General features: G+C 29.9%; 1 protein-coding gene across 1 annotated transcript in view; it reads left to right on the forward strand.

The window, feature by feature from the left end:
* The first annotated feature begins 983 nt into the window (after positions 1-983).
* Positions 984-13,925, forward strand: part of LOC147070002 (uncharacterized) — a 40,238-nt gene continuing 27,296 nt past the window's right edge. Inside the window, exon 1 of the mRNA XM_085949896.1 lies at positions 984-1,146. Within this exon, the coding sequence (XP_085806022.1) occupies positions 984-1,146 (163 nt within the window). The remainder of the gene's footprint in view (positions 1,147-13,925) is intronic.

Below are 13,925 nucleotides of genomic sequence, written 5' to 3' on the forward strand. Positions count from 1 at the left end.
AGCACATTTATTTCAAAGTGAGATTTTTTTTAATGTAATTTTTTACTATAACCCGTTTTTCTATTTCTAGAAACTCTCCAGTCATGAAGACTGCCATGATATTCTTGGCGGTGGGAGTACTGGTTCTTGCCCTGGCACAAGCGTCTCCAGTCAGTAGACCTGATGAAGTAGCACCGGTGGAAGTAGCCGCTCAGTCCCAGGAAGTGGGACGACAGGCCGCCGCGGCGCCAGCGCAGGTCGCTTCGTCATCTGACGATGATGATGACGATGATGACGATGACGACGACGATGATGATGACATTGAAGATGCTTTTGACGACGGTGAGTTTATTTTTTTAATTCTATTACGTAGTTCACTCCATGACATATACGTCTTGAATTATCTATAACGCATGAAAGAAAACATAGGTATGAATATGTATGAGAGAAACTAAAGCAGGGAGAAGACATTTTAAACATAGAAATAATAAAAACGCAAATTAAAATTTGAAAAATTTATGAATAAAGTAATTTTTTATTTTAATCGTGTCGTGAAAGAAAACCGATGTTACAATCATATTAGTTTAATATAAGCTTACAGTGCGGTAATAGCATATCAAGTGCCCATATCAAATGTATTATACGACATTATTATTAATTTGTGACAGATTGACGTAAAGGTATAAAAAAAGTATATGGTGTCAGATAGGAAACATGATCATGAAAATTATATATCTCTGAAAATGTCAATTTCTATATGAATATACTCGATTCAAATTTAAAAAAAATTAGAAACGTATAAATCAAATTGAAACTGTATAAAAATCAACAAAGCTCCGTTTAAATAAGAAATTAGTATATTATCTAAGAGATTTTATGATAATTATAATAGGTAAATGGTGCTGTTACCTAATATAACATCAAGAAACATACACAATCAATAACAAATAGAACCATTATTATAGATGAGAAAGAACCATCAGCTAAGCGTCGCATTTTGAAAAATGAACGAGTTCAGCAATGGCGTGCTCGGCAAAGTCAGGAGACTCTACAAAGAGTTTGCCAGACTGATGCAGCAGCTCATAGACAAACAATTGAGTCTGAAATATCATAACAACAGTAAACTGTCACATGAATGTATGAGAAAGAGGGAGACAGGGAGAAGACGTATGATAATGTTGATAGGTGGTACTGCCACCTGATAATATTTACGAATTTTAAAATAATAGTATAGTTCCAGACAATAAATAACTGCTTATCGTAGTGTATGAACCAAATTAATAGAATACCCTAAAGCAAGAACATAATATTCACTAAGAATTTTGTCGAAGATGAATTATAATATATCATCAACATCAGTTATAGTCGATCCGCTGCTGGATGAAGGCCTCCCTCTGCTCCATCCAATCTTCTCGGTCCTTAGTTATTCACTGCCATGAACATCCATCGAATATTATGAGTTCATCTATCCAATGGATTTTAGGGCGTCCTGTCGTAATTTAGTGTCCATTGGGTGGTTGTTTACTCTTCGATGAACATTACTGCCTATTGCTATTTCATCGGATTAACGACCTATATCTCAGGACACGTGACATTATAAGCCTGGCGGGTAACTGTTCGGACATCATGGGCAGTAAAAAATATACTTAAAATTATTGATAAAAGATAGCAATGCCAATCAGAAACATTCAAAAAGCCATTATGTATCCTTTACAATAATTTCAAAACGGGGTGGATATAATATGTAAATGACTCACAAAACAATCGCTTCTGTTAACTGTTGCTTTAAAATTATCTAAAAAATGTTGCTTTAGCTCGCGGGTATCATTAATATATAATTAAATTTGCATAATGTTATTTATTTATTTAAATGTATCCAGAACTATTGAGCAATAATTACCTAAGTGAATTTTTATCGATTCGTATTAGCGATATGGCTTATCGCCCTATCATTTCAGTAGCCGGGAAACTTAAAAGCTTTGACCGAAAGATAATTTTAAAAAAAAGAGACCCATAATATACATACTAATATATTATATCGAAACTACCGTTTGAGTGTTATAAAAAATAACCGATGATTTAATAAAATCAAAAAGGTTTCCCTTATTGGCATGACTACCTAACAATATTTTTAAATATATATAAGTATATAAAGATGTGCGTAAATATATAAATTTTTGATGGTAATCTTATGTCAGAATATTTTTCAGAATTGACATTGTGTATTTTAAACAATATAATTTCTAGCTTTCGCAAATTGTTGTTAAGTGAGGAAGAAGAAAAAAGTGGAAATGTTAGCTTAAATATGTGAAGAAGTATTTAATAGTATGCTTAGAATACAATTATATATTGCAAACCATTTTGAACTCAGTTAAAAGAAAATACTTAACCATTTGTTTTTGTTACTAGCGAATGCCCACGAAAAAAATAATCAAACCATTTCGGTTCATTATGAAGAGTTAATATTCATGTTACAAATACACAAAAAAATGTTATATATTTATAAATTTTGAGACTTTCACGGTTGTTTTCTATCGTAATAGATTTTTGGGTTTCCACGGTGTGTACTTCTTTCTTCTTTCCTCGAAGTTTCGGGCTCGTTGCAGAGGCCATTATCAAGAGATAATATATGTTCTAAGTGTAGTGTAGGTGTATGAATGCAAACGTCACTCTAAGAGTGCCAAAGGGAATCCGATTAGCTAAGAGTACACGCTGCTCATAATAATATTTGTTATTATAATTATAATCAATGAACACAGAATTAATGACAGCTGAATTATCTAACTGGTATGGAGTAACAGGCAACCGATATCGAGTGTGGAAAAATATGGGATAAACTTAAACACGTTTCAAGAATACGTGATTCTAAACTTGTCCTTCGTTCTGACAACTGTTCTCGGTTTATGCATTGACGTTCATTCAATATTTGTGTATTTGAAGGTTGCAACATACACTATTGCACGACTATAATGTGTGTTTCATTTTCGTAGGACACTCACACATTCAAAATGTAGTGTATTGGAAGTATAGCCTATCTGAATTATATTTATTAATCTGTTGTGTGGCTTTAATAGTTACATTCGTTATATAATACCGAGATACATATAACAAATACTATATTCGAAACGTAATATTTGTAACGTTATTTATATGTACTGATATAAAACAATTTCAATAAAAATTATTTAATAATACAATAATAAACAAACCAATTTATATTATGCATTGCATGTAAAACCACAATTTATATAAAATTGCCTTCAATAAACCAATGGGTTTGTATATTTCTGTAACCTCGATACCAAATCACCATAATATGAAATCCAAAAGATAAACTGAAACGTATTATAATAATGTATTATCTACGTACATGGAGACATCTTACAAATCGTTCTGATTTGTATACATAGATAAAATTGCGTAAACATATTTATCAAATCATTTATTTTATGGTCAAACATAATTTTAACTAAGCTTTATTCTTCTCTCTGTCTAAGAATATGTGAAGTATGCATTGTTTTAATAATTATACATAATCAAATAGACAGGTAATTTTCATTTCATGCATAGTATAACCGTGTTTATAATTGACATTTGTATTGATCGTGTATTGTTAATCAACAAATGGTTTTTAAATATTAGTTTGGCAATTCTACGATATTTGATAATCATGATATTGCTGCAAAAATTTGGTAAGTCGATAATTGAATTATTTAGAGTTAACAATGAATTATGTGTCTATATATTATGCTAGGTAATTTGATATAACATGCACATAAAGCACAAATAAGTTAGCATTGTGCCTGATTTTATAAGGCATGTCAAACTTTCAAATTGAAATTACTCCATAACATGATTTCGAGACTTACAAACTTTTAACAGTAACCTACGATATATTGATAACTGCTCCACATAAATATATAACTTGTAAATAGATTAATATTATACCACTGTTAGGAACGAAAGGGAAAGTAGATAATTTTGATTTATATTGATATTTTTAACATTATTGCAGGCCATGAGACTCAATGATAGTAGTGTAGTGAAACGGTAATACATAAGCTACCCTGCTTAGTAAAAATACAGTGTTTTTGATTTTACTGAAATGAGAACATTTTCTTTTATATTATGTAAAATTATTGGATTGTTTTGACATGATCTCTAAAAAGACTGTATGTAGTTTAAAACTTGGATTCTCATTTCACTAAAATCAACAAATTTTTACTTAGCAGGGCAGTATAGTAGTAAAATTGAAACAATCGAATAGCCAGGCTTTCATAAAATCACAGAAATATATTGTTGTCATCAGAAATCGGATTCAGATCCGCAGGATGAAAGACCAGTACCTTATCCACTAACTAGACTACGGAGATATGTACGTTGGTAGCCTCTCGCTTACTCAGATATGAACGTATGTTGTCCGAATCTTTAGTTACTGTAGGTACTGTACAGCTGCCAACATAATTAACGGAAATATCGTAGAATAAAAAACTCTTTCATTCAAAACCATCATATTGCTCTCAATTTTCACTACCATGTTCATACCATATAATATCTTCCAAGAATGACAAAATCGAACCGATATATAATAGCTACTTTATTAATTCAATAAAAAATGGTACTAGTCATGTAATTTTTTTTAATAGTCCACCAACCATCTCAATTGCAGCCCTTTTCCACTTAGTCCAGTGCATAAGGCATTGGCTTCTTATCCGGCTAATCCGAGTTTGATTTCCGGTGAGGTCACAATACATTTATATGATTTTCTCAAAACCTGGATGCTTGTGAACGTTTCACTTATATTACCACCCTATTGTCATTGGGCTCCATGGCCGTATGCATTGTTAAAAAAAGAAAGATAAAGAAAATAAAATAACAATTAGAATTTAATTCCACTCCTATGTTAAAAATATTTTAGATTTTTTTCTTTCAACGAATAATTCACACGGCTTAAGAATATTAAATTCTGTTATTGGAGACACATAATTTGAAAACATCCCAGCATGATTCGAGCCTGCGCCCCTCGTGAATTGCGCCCATGTGCACTGTCCACTATGCTATAGATATCTTATATAATCACAGCAAATTTAACAAACAGTGTTTATAATGCTCTCTGAAGAAGCTTTTGTATTTTATTTTAAATCAAAGTATAAAATTACCTTATTTACCAACCGACCATGTCAGGATCACTCAAAACTTATTATTATACCGTACTTGCACTTTTGTTGAATAATAGTAGTTTATTAAATTAGTTAATTAAAATATTAGTTTTAAAAATATCAATGCTAGAAAGAAAACCAGAGAATTAAGTTTGAATGCATTTTTAATTTCACAATAATAAACATACGTTTTATTATAAATTTATGTGTCGCTTTTAAAAAAAATAATCTTATTGAAAATAATATATATTTAAATTAGTTTGTTAAAAGTACCTTTATTTATGGGATTTAACACGTAAAAAATATAATACAATTCACAATACCTCAATTATTATTAATAATAGCTTACTGTCTTATGCAAAATAGGTTGTCAAGAGGTTCAAATTTGATTCTAAGTAATTAAGAAAACCTGAAAGTTTGATATCATCGCTATTATTTATGACAGCTAAAAGACATATTGACTGTAAAAAAATATAGTACAAATCACATAGCCTCAAATTGGATGGATGGATTACTTACATTATGCAAAATAGCTTGCTTTTGATTTAGTAGTACAGAAGCGAAAAAAATGCGCGATTATAAGTGTTCTATTGAACCCGCGTTTCGCGGCCACACCTGCATACAACATAACATGCAAACGATGTCGGAACACTTTCCAACCGTGGGCAGAATAGACTTCTCTGACCTCGAGGCTTTAATGAGACATCGACGCCGAGACACACGCGAAACCCAAACTGGAAAGTAGACGAAAGTGTCACAGTAACAATTATTTAATATCTCTGTTACTAACTAACTCGCGAAAATATTATAGAATTAATTGAAATGAATTTTATGCTTTAAAGTATTACTTTTCGTTAAATAAGTATGCAATATAGATTATAGATTTGTTTTTTTTTTTATTTGAAAGTTTTTTTACAGCCTGAATTGCCAAATCGCATATAATATTCTCTTCAGTATTAAGTTTTGAAGAATCATAATATGCAATTAAGGTGAATTAACTCAACTTTAAGTTAAGTAAGTTAATTAAGAAATTTTGTTATTTTTTTTTAAATATTACTTTGTTGATTGGTGTAGTAGTAGCAGTTAAATAGTCACAAAAATCCTAAGGTTTTAAAAAAAATCAGATAGATAAATTAATGTATTGTGACCTGACGGGGAATCTAACCCTGAATCTTCGGATAAGAAACCAGTGCCTCACATACTTACATAAATAGACATGAACCACTATTATTTTTGTATTATTTACTCATTCAACGAGAAAATTAACATACTGAAAAATAATTAATTAATTGATAAAAAGGTGTGTTTTTTAGAATTATACAGAAAATACAGATAATTTAATGCCAACTCAATGGCAAACGTTTACTTTCGATATCAATTTGTTTACAAAAAAGTATACGTTAGTTGATTAGATATTTAACTTTAGACCATTCTAAGAATGTGTTTATATATTGAAACAGTTTCTATAATATTATTAACTCAAAAGTTGAAAAATTACCCAAAATTACAGCATTTTGTGGAGTAATATCATGTATACTTTAAAAAGGGCAAACGTAGTATTTACTCCTTAAAAAAAACCAATTTGAAATTTTTAAATAAAAAAAAATTTTGAAAAAAAAACTTGAACCACTGGAACCACTGAATTTGCACCTATGTGATTTTCCAACTAAGCTACTGGTATCCTACCTAATAACGATGAATTTAACTAGTCATTCTTACATAAAATGCTTATCAAATTGCGTTAATAGTATTGGCTATTGGTATATTAAATCAAGGTAGGTATCCATTAATTACTAACCGACTTACGGATCACTCTAAATTTTTAGTTTTTAACATACTTCCACTTTCTAAAAAAATTATAAGCTATTTCTTTTATTCAACAAAGTATTTACAAGATTTGTGAATGTAACATTATATATGTTGAACATATTATATAATTTGAAAACGTGTCACGTCGAAAAAATGGATTATCAAGTTCAAATTTTTAAATTTTAAATATTGTGAATTATTCATTAGGCAAAAGAAATAGTTCACCAAAATATTAAATTCTCCATACTACTACCATACCAAGAAATAGTTGTAACTTCATTACGGAATGCCAACTCATTTTTAACATTTTAAACAATCTAACCTTATAAATAACTTATTTTTGCCAAAACAACTCATACGCTTTTTATTGAAATCCCTTGAATTATTGTGAAATTATATTTGCACAGGTATTGTTATAAAAAAGGTATATTTTATAACTACGGTATATTATACGGAATTTATAAAAGGCTGGATACGTATTGCTTTTAATTTTCAGTAAGTGAAAGTAAAAAGTTTCCTCTTTACGAATATACTGTTTTAAACTACCAGATAAAAATATAATTATAATCATACGATGATACGAAATGCGACTTCTTGAATATTAGAAGTTTATTTAGGAATATTGTCTAACCCCACGAAGGTCGCGCGGCTTAAGCGTCGGCTTAAAGCATCGTGGGTCCCAGGTTCGAATCCTGGGTCTGGCAAAGTACACGTATTGTTTTTCAATTTGTGTATGAGTACCTAATAGGTTGAGCAAGTGGCTGACATCCGTTTCTCGTAAAAATAAAATCTGTTAATACAAACCTCCTATGATCATACTAGGATCGGACATGGCAGGAAAGAAAACAATATGTCTTATAAGTAAACATAAGACAAAGTATCACGTTATTACATAGTATTTTTTTAGACGTCGTGATATCTACTAAGCCATAAAAAAAACATACCTCAGTGATCCGTTAGAACTGCACAATGCGGAAGGATGTCGTTTTGTGGTTGAAGAATTAGCGCAGACGACGACAGCGGTAACGGCGCGTTACGAATCGCGCGTCGTTCGTGATCCGTTAAATATTTTCACGCTGGCAACACTTTCGCAGCTCATCATGGTCACGCCATATTTACATCAATTACTGGCCGATTGACCGAGAACTCTATTGATTATGTTCTACTCCATTTATTGCAATGATCCGATGACTTGGATTCTTGTTGATTGGAATGCAATATAAATAACGAAAGAAGAGTATTTCATTGTTTTTTTTTTAATGTTTTAAACTTTTTTTAAATAATTCAATAATAAGTATTGCAATAAAACTTAATTAAAACAAGATACAGCTTCATATTAAAAATTCAGAAAACTCTTATAAACAAATTATTAAATTAGTCCGATTGCCATTATTAAACATTTATCTGACATGTATGAACACAGTAATATTCTAATAAACTATTTATTTTATCCAACAAATAATTCATAAGATTTGAAAATGTATCATTCTATATATTGAACATACATAACTTGAAAACACCTACAAGAAAAAATTACATTTGAAAAAAAATACGCAATTTTATGTAGGATCTACTAGTTTAAATTATCTTAATTAAGTAGGAGGCCTATGGCCCCCAAAAGGAGGGGTCTGACAGGTCTCTAGCCTAAGTGCCTGGGGTCAGGGGAGCCCGGCGAGACGGGTTGACCATATAATTGAGATAAACATACATCACAATTTTGCACTATTAAAAAATAGTCGTCTGCGGCGATTTTACTTCGAGAGTAAAGGTTGTGTGATGCAATTATGAGTATTGCGTCGATACTACCTACTCTATAATAATTCATGCGGATGTATTCATAAACATAAAAAATGGCTAAAATATACTGAATACCCTTAATTTAATCATTAACGTAATTTGGAAAACGCTTCTATAGACTCTATAGAGCGTCACACTGCCGTAGTTATAGGTAGGGGGGCTGCCAACGATTCTAGTCTAGGGGCCCGCTTCAGGATGTGGGGGCTATGAGTAGGCCCGTAGCTTAATTGGTTCAAGAATATTGGCGCGATATCAGTGGATATACGGGTTTAAGTCCCGTTGGGCGTCGTATTTTTTTCAAATGTGATTTTTTTCTAGTGGGTATATAGGTATCTGAGGTGTTTTCAAGTTATGTATGTACAATTATATTCATTGGCTCACAGTAATAGCTGATTTTGAGATCTCCCATATTTAGAAAAAAATTCAAAAATCATAAATTACAACTTCCGACGTATCGTAGTTAGTAAAAACATCAATTCATATATTTCATAGAATCACATGATGAAACTAAAATCATTATTTTTTTCTTTAATTATTGTGTAAACTGTCAATTCATGGTAGAAATGCATTTTTTTAATAACTTCAGTTGAAAATGTCCATCTAAGGTGAATGAAATCGGTACAGTATCTTAATAATATATAGTGGATATAAGTGGATTCAGTATAAAAAAATGTGTTTTATTAAAATTATTATTATTGATGATGACAGTGTTGACACATAATAGTGTTAGTAAATGATGTGAGTTGCAGGAATTTTGACATGCTTTGGGAAATATTTTATATTTAACCCGTGAGATATGCGTTATTAATTATTGTATAAATAGTTTGAGCTGTTTTGAGGCCCCTTTTAAATCTTATGGCAAATCTGTTGCGTTATCTGCTTCAGAGATAATAGTATGTACAACTAAGTTATTATATTTTGATGATTATTATATTGTTTTAACAAATTGATTATATTTAAAATGCCTTTACATATATTATTTTTCTTCAATATTTGTGTTTTTATACTGGCAAATTGATGAATTAAAATTTTATTGTATGAAAACTACCTAACCCTTTAATAGTTATATGGTTATGAAAACTGTTAAATTGAAAATACAATAATGTAATACAATTATTCTAAAAAATATGCGTATAATATAAAAATTAATAGGTCTTCATAGAATTGTACGAATATCGGAGAATAATAATTATTATTGAATGTTGAAATATACAGAGTCAATTGTTATATAAAAATAGTCAATCTTTTAAATAATAAATAAATAATTAAATATAATAACATTTATATTTAGTCAATGCATATGAACATTCTAGTAAATTTTGGGTGATATTCCTTTTATATAATATGCTTCACTTGTGTAGAGATTTGTAAAAATGTATTGTTTTAACTATCGACGTATATTCTTCTTATGGATTTTCTCAACGTTTCAAAATTTAAAAGTTTCACGTAATATATTAATATCTGTAGCGAGGGGTGGAGGTAGGCTGTAAAGATTCGACATAAATAGTGCACAGTAAACTGCGTAAGTCATACTTATTTGTTTTCATTGAACTGATAATACAACTATCTGAGTGCTAGTTAGTTTTTTTTAAATTCAATTAAACCCTACCTAAACCAAACCATAATATTTTAGGTATACTATGGGTGATTCGTCAAAATAATGCACACCTTTTCAGTCATACTTATTTGTTTTCGTCGAATTAAGCATACATAATATTAGACATCATGGTGTTAGTTAGTTTTTTTTAAATTCATTAAGCCCTGCCTACTCCAATTCTATTCCTAAAAATATGTATTGTTTAATGGAATAATGTTAGATAGTTTATAGATAAATGAAAACTTTTTGACAATTAATTATCTACTATAGCTTTGATTAGTCAGGGTTTAATTGAATTTTAAAAACTAACAAACAGTATCTATACATTGACAAAGTTTAGTATGCACTATTTTTGTCAGATTTTAATAATCTACCTCCGCTCTTCGCCACTGATTAATATTAATGGGCTTATTGTTAATTTTATGGTGGAAAGACATTATAATAATTGAAATATAACACTACTTATTAATTAATATGTATTTATTTTAATTAAGTAATATTATTTCGTTTTAATGTGTATACGCTTTGTTCTGCTCAATGAATTTTCATCTCGTGATACAAAAAGAATATGAAATTGCCTTGATTGTTAATTTAACGGAGCGAATATTCAGTTTTCAGTTTACTTTCTGGGTGAAAGAATAACGTGACATCCACGAAGACAGTTAGTTATATACAGAAAGAAAGATAAAAAAGTCTTTATCGTGACTATAGCTTATCGGTTCGGTGAGTTTATGTTATACACGCAATGCGTTTCAATTGTCAAGCTGTCTTAATAGATTATTATCTCAAATATTCACATTAAGTTCTTTAATGCTCGTTAAATTAAATGTACTTACCTAAATAATATTATTGTTACTGTCAGTAATTGAATAATGACCAAATGCATAATAATACTTATTTAAACTTAAATAAGTCAGGTTTTTCGTTATTCAACCGATTTTTGAGTGAATTAGAAATGAGAAATAAGGCAAAATAATAAACAAGTTGTTTCCGAGGCGGCGAATTTAAAACAGGAGTAATATATATCGTATAGTAAATAACAACTCGATACCGTAATTATTCTTATAGGGAAACAACTCAAAATTTCAAAGTTTATAGTTAATACTGCCATTCAATCTTTATAATTCAATAAAAGAAATAACCAAAAATATCTTCTTCAATTATAAACGGGAATGTCTGAATTAATGATTTGTTCAACTGTAAAATTTCATTTTGCATTGCTAAGTTCATTTGAACCAAATAAAACAATTACAAGATAAAAAGAACTTTTAAACGCACGTATATATTACTAATTTAGTTGCTAGGACCCCAGACCCTTAGCAACCAATAGTGTTTTACTTTTTACGGATTTTTTCCGAAATAACTTTTCATTTTAATTTCTTATCTTAATCTTAATTTTAACTTTTCAAAACAGAATTAACTGAAAATGAATTCAATTCTACTTAAAGATGGCTAAAGGTATTAAAATAATGCATTGGCATCGTGTTCTGATATATTCTAAAAGTTTGAAATGTCCAGCTAGCCGAGAAGTTAGTTAATAATCGATTGCAAGATTTGTACTGGATAAACAACAACCGGACAAACAAGAATACGACCTAATAAAAACAATGTAAAATAAACACATTTACTTAAAAAATCAAGGCTTTACTATTGAAATGAAAATTTGTGCAAAATTTACAAATGCCATTATCTTAGAACAAGATATTTTGAGTTTTATCCCTATCTAGGGTATCGGTATGCTAAACATAAATTGGGTTAAAATGATTTTAATATTCTTTACTTGTTTTCAATTAAGCGAAGAGATTGCTGATTATCTAGGCAGATACGAACGACCATAAGTATTAAATATTACAATGATTTTGAAGCATATTTTTAAACATGACGTGTTATTACTCCTTTAAGCTATTCAAAAAATAATTCCCAAATACTAATCACACTTATATCTGTAGTAGAATGTAGTGTATTTATTTATACGCATTTTTTCAATTGCATTACAATCTGAAATTGATCATTGCGGCCTATCGAAGACGTTTAGGTCCAAACACATACTAAAAAACAACAAGTAAATTTGCCAGATACGGGATTCAAACCCGAGAACCACGACTCACCTAGCAGATATAAGACTACTCGAGACTACTACTGAGCGAGACATGTGGAAGACGTATTAAAACGCAAATTATAAATTTCAAAATTAAACTGACGTGAAAATAAAGGAATCGTTTATTTTAATCAGGTCGTGAAAAAATAATAAAAATGGAAACTCTCTTAATAGTTTTATATATTATGCTTACAGTCCAGTACTCATATATCGCCATATGCAAGATTATTGACAGGTGGCACAGCCACCTGGTAATTTTAACTAGTTTTCTATAAAAAGTTGATATTTTTTGGTTTTATTGTAAATGCATACTTATATTTTTAACTAAGCAAATATTTTTTAATATTTTTAGATAGATACATATTGATCAGATAGGTAGATACTTATTTATAATGAAAAATTTCACTATTTAATTGTAGTTTTAAATTCACTCATAGAAACATTACAGTCATTTTTAAATATTGAGTCTCTTATAGAGATCGTGTAGCCAAGAGGTTATATTTCTGCTTATACGTCTTCTTTCCCCTCCATTTTTCTACATCATGACTATGAGTAAATAATAACTTAATTTTCGAAAATATGTTCAATGTATACATATTTTACGTTTAAATGTAGCTATAAGTTGTTTTGGGCGTCGTCTTAAAATCGTGGGTTGAAAATATTTCTAAAAACAGATACAAAACTCGTATACCAATCGTATATTTCTTATTCATAAATACCTCATTAGTCAGAATTGCAAAATGAATAATTTGTACCATCGGACTTGACTATACTTGGCATTCAGTAGCACATAAATCCTGTATCAGTCGATAATCTTTGGCACTATGAATTTGGAGAGTTCTTCCTTGTTCTGTCCGATCTTAAAATTGACCAAATATCACGAGTTTCCATATGTTACTACATTTCCACTCTGGAAAATTGAGGATAGTTTGTTTGTAATGTTGAGTTTATTGACGATAGAATCATCCGCTATTTTGGTTATATGTAAACTGTACGTATCACATTTCATCGTAGCACAGTTCACCGTGAGCTTTCGAATCGTAACGTATCTCTATAGCACCAAGATGAAAAAATTACGGGTTGTTCGTGGAGCATTTTCATAGCCGATTTTGGCAAAATTCATGAATTCAAGAATAAAAACCTAAACTAACCTAACAAATAATCTAGTATATCGGCTATTTTCAAAATTTGTTTGCCGCTGTAAACCGACAAGAACCGTGTTTTATTTATACATGAATTTTATCTCAGTACTATCTGACCCAAAGAGGTTGGACGGTCTTTAATATACGACCATAATATATTTCCGATACATTTCACGATGAAGTGTGATACGGCAAACTGCATGCGTACAAATTCTCGGACACGCGTCTTTTTATGGTGATATAATACATATTATGAATAATAATGATTATGCTTATTTTAAATAACAATATACTCGTATATGAACATTAGTTAAGTGTCTATATAAACAAAACTATTTCAATAG

Source organism: Rhyacophila brunnea, unplaced genomic scaffold (assembly GCF_057557595.1).
Source record: "Rhyacophila brunnea isolate RB1 unplaced genomic scaffold, BYU_Rbru_1.0 scaffold_22, whole genome shotgun sequence".
Lineage (NCBI taxonomy): Eukaryota > Metazoa > Arthropoda > Insecta > Trichoptera > Rhyacophilidae > Rhyacophila > Rhyacophila brunnea.